The sequence below is a fragment of the Cannabis sativa genome, chromosome X (assembly GCF_029168945.1).
Source record: "Cannabis sativa cultivar Pink pepper isolate KNU-18-1 chromosome X, ASM2916894v1, whole genome shotgun sequence".
Taxonomy (NCBI): Eukaryota; Viridiplantae; Streptophyta; class Magnoliopsida; order Rosales; family Cannabaceae; genus Cannabis; species Cannabis sativa.
Genome location: NC_083610.1, coordinates 35,893,012 through 35,902,887, shown reverse-complemented (window position 1 = coordinate 35,902,887; position 9,876 = coordinate 35,893,012). Strand labels below are relative to the sequence as shown.

General features: G+C 34.6%; 1 protein-coding gene and 1 non-coding gene across 3 annotated transcripts; one reads left to right on the top strand and one right to left on the bottom strand.

The window, feature by feature from the left end:
• Positions 1-2,312: 2,312 nt before the first annotated feature.
• Positions 2,313-2,419, top strand: LOC115703295 (small nucleolar RNA R71). Its single transcript, XR_004009071.1, has one exon. It is a non-coding gene; the product is annotated as a small nucleolar RNA R71 (small nucleolar RNA).
• Positions 2,420-5,536: 3,117 nt separating this feature from the next.
• On the bottom strand, positions 5,537-9,590 carry LOC115710728 (DDT domain-containing protein DDR4). Of its 2 annotated transcripts, XM_030639085.2 has the most exons (12): positions 9,518-9,590; positions 9,188-9,407; positions 8,932-9,042; positions 8,697-8,783; positions 8,569-8,606; positions 8,386-8,467; positions 8,186-8,292; positions 7,944-8,097; positions 7,779-7,871; positions 7,450-7,588; positions 6,774-6,816; positions 5,537-6,356 (listed from the first exon to the last, which is right to left on the bottom strand). In XM_030639085.2, the coding sequence occupies exons 2-12, from the start codon at positions 9,383-9,385 to the stop codon at positions 5,942-5,944; spliced, it is 1,467 nt and encodes a 488-aa protein (XP_030494945.1). In that variant the 5' UTR covers positions 9,386-9,407; positions 9,518-9,590; the 3' UTR covers positions 5,537-5,941. The 2 variants fall into 2 exon arrangements, with proteins under 2 accessions (XP_030494945.1, XP_060962369.1); XM_061106386.1 differs by having other exon boundaries at positions 9,188-9,590.
• Positions 9,591-9,876: the final 286 nt, after the last annotated feature.

Here is a 9,876-nt window from a genome sequence, read left to right as displayed (position 1 = left end):
ACCCTAATCTGGAAAACCCGAACCCACAACTCTAGGTCCTGTTATACTCTCTAAGGATTACACTAACTCAGGAAACAAGGAAACACCCAACTATGACATTGAAATGGACGAGAATTGAGAAAATAGAACATTCGGGGAACCCTGCCAATTGCCGATTTTACAGGTAAAATCTGTAAACCGGTTTATAACAGTCCTCCCCAAAAATCCCATTTCTTGCTCAAAACTCCACCAAATGCAACTAAACTTTCCAGAGTACCTAAACAGGGTATATACAACATATTACAACCCATAAATCTCAGAAAAACATACTGAATCAAAACATGCCATTAAAGATCAAAGCTTGGGTTTCAAAGCTCAAGCTTGCTCAAAACAATCCCATACACCAAAACCAGCTACTAGAAGCTAAATTCAAGTCAAATTAAGCTTAGAATTCGAATTACAACATAAGCTAACCCTAACAGCCATATATCTCAAAATCACTACTTGAAATCAAAGTAAAATCTTCAAAATACAAAACCATAGGTTCTAGCGTTACCTTAGCTCCAAGTACACCTGAATTCCTAGCTGAATTCCAAAAAAATGATCATGATGAGCATAGTTTCCTTCTGCTTTTTGGGTTGGCTGAGAAAAGAGAGAGAGAAAGGATGAGTTTTCTTGATTTTTCTTTGATTTTCTCTAATTGAATAAAGGTTAGGAAATTAATTCCTTTGCTGAAATTAAGTTAGTCATGTGTCACTTCCTAGGGCAGCCACCAAAACATTTCCCTTGGCAAAAGACTAAAATGCCCTTAATGCTTAACTTTAGCCTATTTCAAACCTAGGGGTAAAATGGTCAAAAACCATAACCCCGCACAACCTCGGTATTTTATTTCCTCCAACATGTATCCCACTAAGAAATAAGGTTCTAGACTTACCCATGTGATCAAACTAGTCATCCATCGCATTTTCCGTTGTCGCCGAACAAAAATTGTAAAAATAACATATTTCACATATAATTCAAATAATACACCTAGAGTTCAATAAAATCTCCAGAATTGAGAAATTATAACTCTAATGCCCATTTCTAATAATGGGGATCACAATTAATTAAACTCATAAATAATTATAACAATGTCATTAGTGCTAATTGTCTTTTCTAATCCAAATTACTAAAATGGTCATTACAATTTTTGTTTCCATCGAACCCCTATCGAGCATGTAATATTGAAACTACCCAAATCTTTAAGCTTGGGTGGTCGTTTCTTTTGCAAGATTGCACTGCACTCCTCAGTAAGTGCCACCATCTCATATTCTTCCAACTTCCTTTTCTTGGATAGAATGTCCTTCATGAACTTTAGGTAAGTTGGCGTTTGTTCCAAGGCCTCCGCAAACAGAATGTTAATGTGTAGCTTCTTAAATATTTCAAAAAAATTTGAAAACTACTTGTCCAACTTATTCTTGCAGAGTCTTTGAGGATAGTGAATTTTTATATGATGCTCAATGCTCATAGGCGGTGTAGCTTCTTTTGCTTGCAGACCTTCAGTAGTCTTCTTTTTTTCTTGTGCTAGTGTTGGTGCCTATTGATCCTGGTCTTCATCCACTTGTTTCTTAGCCCTTGTCCCCTCATATTATTTTCCACTTCTCAAGGAAATTGCTTGACACTGCTCTTTTGGATTAATCTCTGTAGTATTGGCCAAATTACCTTGATTTTGGTTGGTCATTTGAGCAGTTAACTGTCCCACTTGATTCTCTAAGGTTTTAATGGAAGCTCTAGTCTCTAACATGAATTGGAGTAATAAATTAGTTGTAATATTCACACCTCCAGTAAAACTTGGTTGTTGAATAGGCTGTTGTGGTGGCCTAATTCTCTGTTAAAAGAATCCTTACTGATGTTGAGACTGGCCAGATGGTTACACTTGAATATACCGAAGGACTCCACAATAGAAAGATAGTCACCAACTCTTGGAAATCTAATGGCTTAAGCTTGCTCCATTGGTAGATTATTTACATCTACCGGGCAAGTGTCATATGTGTGAGGTCCCCCGCATAGCTCACAAGTAGCTTGAGTCTGCTTTACCTGAGCAATCATCAACTTAGTCAAGGCCTCCACTTGGGCTGTCAACTTTGTTATGGCATCAATATGATGCATACATGCAACTTTCTTCGATTGGCTCCTTTATGTTGGCCATTGCAGGTTAGTCATGGCCATCTCTTCAAGCAAGTCATATGCCTCATTCGCACTTTTCTCATAAAAGCCCCACCAGCTGCGACATCTATGATTGGATATTGCCAACCAACCCATTGTAGAAGTTATGAACTTGCATCCACTTCTTAATTCCGTGATTAGGGCATTTTCTGATTAAGTCGTTGAATCTCTCCCACGCTTCATAAAGAGATTCATTGTCTTGTTGGATGAAGTTGTTGATTTAAGATCTCAGCTTGGCTACTTTGGCAGAAGAGGAGAACTTGGAAAGGAATTTCAAGGCTAATTCCTCCCAAGTATTGATAGAATTAGATGGCAAAGATACCAACCAACTCTTGGCTCGATCCCTTAATGAGAATGGGAACAACCTCAATCTGATGGCACCATCACTAACTCCATTTATATTAAATATCTGACAAAGCTCTTCAAAGTTAGCAAGATGCATGTTTGGGTCTTCTGTTGGCAGTCCCCCAAACTAGACTGTGGATTGGGCCATCTGCAGTAGGGGTGTACGTCAATCAGTTTGGTCAGGTTATAGCATATTTTTACTAACACAATATAAATATTGGGTTGCAAATATTTAATTGTAACTCGCCCAGTTAAAAATTAGAAAAAGTTCAAATTATCCAATGAATTTGTCGGTTTGGTCGGGTTAACCCGTCCAAACTGTTCTTCACTTTTTTTTTTTTATATAATTATTATTATTAGTTTCTAGTATTCAAATAATTAGATTTAAAAAAAATTATTTATATTTTAAGTTAAAAAATACTATAGTTTAAATTAATTTTATGAACTTTAAGATAAGATAAATATATAATAATAAAAAAAGTAATAATATGGTATAGATTTTAAACTTCAACTTCAATATCCAAATACAATAAAAAGTATTAACTATAAAGTCTAAGTTTTAAGTTAAACACTAAAATATTAATGTCTAAACTTTAAATACAAAATAGTTTAACTAATAAATATAATTTATGTAATATATTATATACACTTTTATTAAAAAATATATATCGATTTAAGTCGGTTCATTCGGATTAATTGAGCGGTTTAGAATAATTTATAAATCACCCGATATATTCATTGGGCAGTTTGGATTTTTATTGTATTATTTTGGGTTGTATTTTTTATCGGTTTATTCGGTTTGGTTTGGGTGGTTCATTCGCGTTGTGCAGTTTGTAAGTTTTGTTGAACACCCCTAATCTGCAGTATGGCTGGCTTAATCTCGAATTTGTTGGCTTCGATGGTAGGTGGATGTATACAGGATCTGGCCCCTGTCAGGTTGGGTAGAACATAATTTCTCAAGCTACGGTCAGGTGGATAACGACCATTAGCTTGGTCTTCTACGACAGCTCCATTATTGCCATTGTTGTTGTTTTTGATGTTATTGGCCTAGTCAACCATAACTACTTCTTGCTCAACCCCTATTACAGCTCTTTCCAATCTTTTCCTCTTTCTGTTCTGTCTGCAAGTCTTCTCTATTTCAGGATAATAAGCAATCTGGCAGTTGCTCTTTGACGTCGCATAAACTAGTTGTTCTTGAGAAAAGAGGAAAAAAAAAAGCTTGACACAAACAAAATTAGTACAAAAATCAAAAAGAAAAACCAAATTAGAACAAAATTTAATTTTTTATAAATATTAACTAACAATCCCCAGGAACGATGCTAAAAACTTGTTGTGGTATTTTTAACTCGCAAGTATGCGTATCGTTAACAAGTTATAGACTCAAAAAGAGTGAGGTCGATCATACAAGGGTTGTAGTTAAGTACTTTAAAATTAAACTTTTACTTCTATTTGGCTATATCGAATTTAAGAGAAAATTTAAACTAGAAAAACAATAAAATTAATAAAAACATAAAGCAAGTAAATTAATATGTAAATTGACGATGATTGAAGGTTGGGGTTATTGATTTTAATTATATCTCTCTATTATGGTCTAACATGATTCAGTTCCTTTTACCAAATTCTATACAATAGCAAGTTTACTCAATTAATTTATAGTTTTCTCAGATATATAAATCTCAATTACATGCAAATTTTTTTACTCTCGTGATAAATTAAATATGTAAAAGGAATTAAACACAAAAACTCTATAAGCTATCCAAACCACATAAATACTCTCGTCCTATATCAAAATTTGTTTCTATTTTACTATAGTATAATTGACACTCACTTCTCAGATTTCACATAAAAATCATAAATATTTAATTGGTGATCAAGCAATTAAAAGTAATTAAGTACGAATAAAATCTAAATTATTTTTGCTCTCTAATTTTTGTTCCCTCTAATTGCTTGCTAATTAAAAGTTTTCGAGTTTTTTGAGCTCGCAAAATGTACTAAAAACATTAATAATAGTGTGTTTATATAGGCTAAAAAAGTTACCTAAAAGATAATAAAAAGATTTAAAATTTAAACTTAAAACAGATAAAAGTCGTTCTTAGCCGCAACTCTATTTAAGAAGCCTTTCTTTGTTTTTGCTCTTTTTATCCTTTTTTTTTAGAAATTTTTCTGTTGCGACGACTGATAGTATTTTGGTCATAACTCTCTCGATATTATTCAAAATTAGAAGATTCAAGATGTTTCGAAAAGCTGAAAGAGAGATCTAGAACTTTTATGTTTTGAATTTTTCTAAAATTTGATCAGAACATAGTCTAATTTAGGCTTGAAGTTTCAGCTTTATTTTCTTACAAAATTTCCTCTATTTTATAGATCGCTTTTTTTTAAAATTTGACTAATTTATATATTCCAAGTGTTGAAATCTGAAATTAAAGAAAACAAGTGTAATTTTATTCCAAAAGGTGACAATGAAGAAGAAAAGTAATTCTAAAAATGACACAAATAATAAGCTAAAAATAGCCTAACAATGTCATAATTGGGCTTACAAGTCGATAAAGGAGGAGATTCATCTGTGCTTGTAATAATCATTTTTGTTTCTTTACTGATCCATTAGGTAAAGCTTCTTTTTACATTTCATATTTTAGGCCAAGAAACAAAAGAGGAGCAAATTATACACAAAACAGAGGACTTTGCAGCCTTAGCATGGCAAGTTTGATTATCACAACACTTAATAGATTATTGCAACCCCTTCATCAATATTTTAATATGATAGAGATGCCTATTTCTCTTTTGAAGTCTAAATAACCAAGTTTTTTTTTTATTACCTAAATAACCAAGTTAGCTGGGAAAACTTAAATAAATTTACTAAGACTTTAATTACCCAATAATGTTAAATTTAATTAAAGGGATTATTAGATTATAGTATTTTCTTTGCTACAAAAAGTACAGATGTGTTAAGTAGTGGAAGGAAGATTAAACCGATGGTATGCACCGTGCCTGGTAAAACTGAAAACCAAGTCATGAATGATTCTCATGAATACATATTAAAATTGTAGGATGACATAAAGGAATTTGTGTTGCTATTGTTTAAGGTTATATATGTATTATAACGTATCAATAAAGGGCCTAGCCAAGCTTTTAAATACCTATTACATACATCATCGATCACCAATGTAATTTGACCCACCCATCAGTTACATTTTCAAAACACCAACTTTCGATTTTTTTTTTAAATGCCAAAATACGATTTCAAAATTTACACTGTGAAGTGCCCATGTTGCATGTTGCCAACTTCACAACACACGTGTTTCAAAACTTGCTCAAAAAATAGCAAAAGATTTGGAGTTTAACTTCAGCAGTCTTCTTTCTACATATTACTAGGAAAAGAAGTATCAAGTTTCCATGTACTGAATTGTCTAGCTCAGCTTTCATCATCTGAATCTGGTATAACAATAGCGTCCATAGATGAGTTACGGGTCGGCCTTTGTCTTAATATGTTCTTCATTCCAAAGTTTCTGTTTTCCATTGAGGGATGGGCAGTGTCTCCAGCTATTCTAGTACTCCGACGGGAACCAAAATTCTTGGCAGGATGGTTCTCCTTCGCGCCTTCTTCAGAAGTGGCTGAGTCTCTAGAGCCACTATCATCATCATCAACATCAACATCCTCTTTGCCACTATAATTGTCATCACTACCACCATCCTCAAGCATAACAATATCCACATCAGAATCTTGAGCACTATCATCCTTGGAGCAGACCCTTTTAGGGGAAGGGTCATTTGGGTTTGTCTCGCTACCCTCTCTTTCTTTCCTTTGTTCTTTGGGACTTGTCCTCTTTCTGGACCACATGAATTTAACAATAGTAAAACTTTGTTATACCGAGGAAGTAAATAAGCAGTAAGCAGATTCATTTAATAACACAAAGCAGATTCCTTTGAAATATATTTCTAGAGAAACATGCTGAACTTCCAAAAGCAGCAAACAGGGAAGAAAAATGCCGTGGCACAAACTACAGACTGTACAACCAATATCATCTAGACATGATGTAAAGTTTAGCTCTGAAATAAAATACTAATGAATTGAATTTCGTAACACTGGCTATCATATTTTCCCATTTATTATCGTGGCACATTTCTCAACACTATCCATGGTATCTCTATCATATAATATGCCCAATACAAAAAAAAAAAACAAGAGTGATCCTATGGATGATTAATGAGACGGAAAAAATTATTGTTAATAACAAAAGTCTTACATCGTTTGTTGTATAGCTTCCTTCATCATTTGATCATAGTCATCTGCACATTTGAGACAAGGGTATCATATATAACACTAAGAAAACTTTCAAATAAACAAGAATAAATAGCACTGACCAATCAATTTATCATGTATTGTATACATTATATTTATGCAAATGTCATAAGAAAGGAAGATGAAGGAATGTCATCCAAAGGACTAAACAATTGGGCAATTAAATTCTTGTGCACGACAAATTTCTCCATCTGGTTAAAGAAAGGAATTCAAGGCACAATATTCTTTCTCTCTCGTTCTCCCAAGTAAATGGATTGCGACAGTACTGGAAATGGTTTATTGAGCTTCTATGAGTTAAGAACATGCTAACCGATCAATTCACTATAGTTGGAATGTGAATTTGGATTTTGTTTTCTAGCTTATTCATTCATGCGTAGTGTTAATTCCCTAAATATTGAAAATCCGAATATGTAGAAACTACACTAGCACCAACAATGGCTACAAGGCCAGAATCTGCACTGCACCCTAGCCAAATAAAGAGTACACAAGGAACCTTAATCTATTTGATTCCATCAGAACTCCAGAACAATATCAAGTAAATACGAAGGCCTATAAATAGATCCACCAACATTTAGCATATATCAGGAGCTAAGGAAAAATGGGAATATTATGCGGCTCACCAAATGTGTAATTGACAGGCCTAAGGGTGCGACATGAGCGAGTAACTCTAGCACGGGCACCAGTATTAGCATGGAAACTTCTTTGATCATTCAAAAGCATATTTTTCCTTTGTTTCCTTCTTATCGCCTGTTCTTTATTCTGTAGAGCCAAAACTAAATTGTCAGTGTACACATTGATAATTAATTAAGAGGAAGGCTGCTCTTTCCATATTTATCTTGTCCAATTTTTGTATGTTCACTTATTTGTTGATTCAATTTACTCTTTGATATGAACTGAACTGCTAACATTTTCACAGTAAAGAATGAAAGTAGAAAACTAGTAAGTTTACCTTCTGAATTTTCTCAAGAACAGGAATAGCATCAGTGTTGAGAGTCCTACCAACAGAAGCCAATGCTACAACTTTGCTCGATGAGAATTCATCCTGCAAGTTTTCCAGCAAAGAAAATAAATGGCCAGGTTCTAGCCTAACATTTGAAAGAAAATTTGGACTCACTGCCACTTTGCGAAATTCCTCTAGATTGGTTGCCAGCGTTTCCCACTCTTTACAGGTTGGGAGCGAAGACTCTCTTCCAATAGATTTTTTCTTTGTTTCAAATGTAGTTACTTCTCTGTATAATCTGTATCCAACAATTTTATTCCCATCATACCTATCATGACAAGCACGAATCATTAGAATCGGATCATGTGCCAACAATATAATACAAAGGTTAATTAACCAACACAAATAAAAATTACCAAAAGGAAGTGCTATTCCCATTTACTCCTATCTTATCTTTACGGAAAGAAGAAATTTGGGTCCCTTGTTTCAGAGCATCATTAAGATAAGCCACTGCATCATCTTGCTGCAAACCAAACCAGCCACTTAATCAATAAAACAGAAAAACACAGAATAAAAAAGAAAAAGAAAGGTGGGGAAGTATAATATGAAATAATACATCAGCCCGTATTTCACAAAGCGCTTTCAACATCAGTAAACGCTTAACAGGATTGAGTTCTTTGTATCTGGGGATCTCCTCTCTGCACACCACAGACAACAGTGTTCACAAGATGGTAATCACTATCACTCCACAGATAAGAAATTGCATATATACACACGTGAAAAGAAAGTTCATGCATACCCTTTAGCTACCACAATTGGCATATCCCCTTCAGCAACCTAAAAAGAAAATACAGATTGAAAGTTGTTAAACATTCACACCATGAAAGTAAAGTTAGTAACTTTATACTGAACAATAATGAAACATACCCACGGCCACCACGGAGAAAGCTTCTTACAAAGCACAGTCACCCAAGCATCAGAACCATCCAATGCTTTACTCACAGGCGGTATACCCTGTTAATGAGAATCCAAGTTATGTAACAAATACACTAAACAATCAATTACTTTTGAAGTTTTAGGCAAGCAAAGATGGAAAGAACATATGTACGAGAACAAAGCACATGTATTTTATAAGAAATATATTTAAATGAAGATCTCAAACCTTCAAAAGTGTAATATGGAGCTTAATAAGCGAACTATCAGGGTTTATCAAACCCGCCTCAATCTCTTCCGCCGATATCTGCGATTCCTTACCGATTACTGGCTCAAAAACCTGAAAAGTAAAATCGTAACAAGCTCACATTCCCGAAGACTGCCTCCACCGCTGATTCGATAGTCCATCCATCAAAAAAAAAAAAGTAGTCGCAAATTTAAGGCCTTGAAGGACAAACGAAGGAAAGAACAAAAGAAACTCGTACGGTTAAGAAGTTGAGAACGGAAGCAAACTCCCATCGTCCACGCAGCTCCGCAACCTCAGGTTTGGGAACACACTTTTCGCGTTTTTCTTCGTCATCAAACACGACCGCGTTCTCTTTCTTCACCGGTCGGTCGTCTCCTGCTCCAGTTGGATCACTGGCCAGCCGTTCGTCGACCCGTACCTGACCACAGATAGCCATGGCTCGCTCGCTCTCGCGTGAACTGTTAAGAAAAAAACCGTAAAAGTCGGGTCGGAGAAGTTGGGAGTAGAAAGATGAAGTTTTTAGTTTTTTGGTTTTATTTAGGGGTTTTCCCGCCTAAATGATTTTTACCTGAGACAGTGAAGAGTTTTAAGACTATTTGGCTAGGGTTAACTTCGAGGACCGCCTCAAAAATTTGTCACTCAATTGGTGTGATGTGATTTTATATATATATATAAAAGAAAATAAATAAAAAATTGTTGGTTTTTCCTTCCACATCCTTTTTCTAGATAAAATGCTTAATTTGAAATTTTATGCATAATAAAGACTAAAATTGGTCTACTAATTAAAACTTTAAGAAATTTGTAAAATGGGTTAATTTTTAGTAAAACCTAATTTTACCCCCCAATTACATCACATCGGCCTGACCTTCAGGAGCCCAGAAATGAGCTAAAATCGTGTACCATCGGGCACACATCGGACTGGCATCG

Coding starts and splice junctions, on each gene's coding strand:
- LOC115710728 (XM_061106386.1), bottom strand. CDS start 9,385: ATGGCTATCTGTGGTCAGGTACGGGTCGACGAACGGCTGGCCAGTGAT. Junction 8,784..8,931: donor TCCATATTACACTTTTGAAG/GTTTGAGATCTT, acceptor TCTCATTAACAG/GGTATACCGCCTGTGAGTAA. Junction 7,589..7,778: donor TTCTTGAGAAAATTCAGAAG/GTAAACTTACTA, acceptor TTGGCTCTACAG/AATAAAGAACAGGCGATAAG.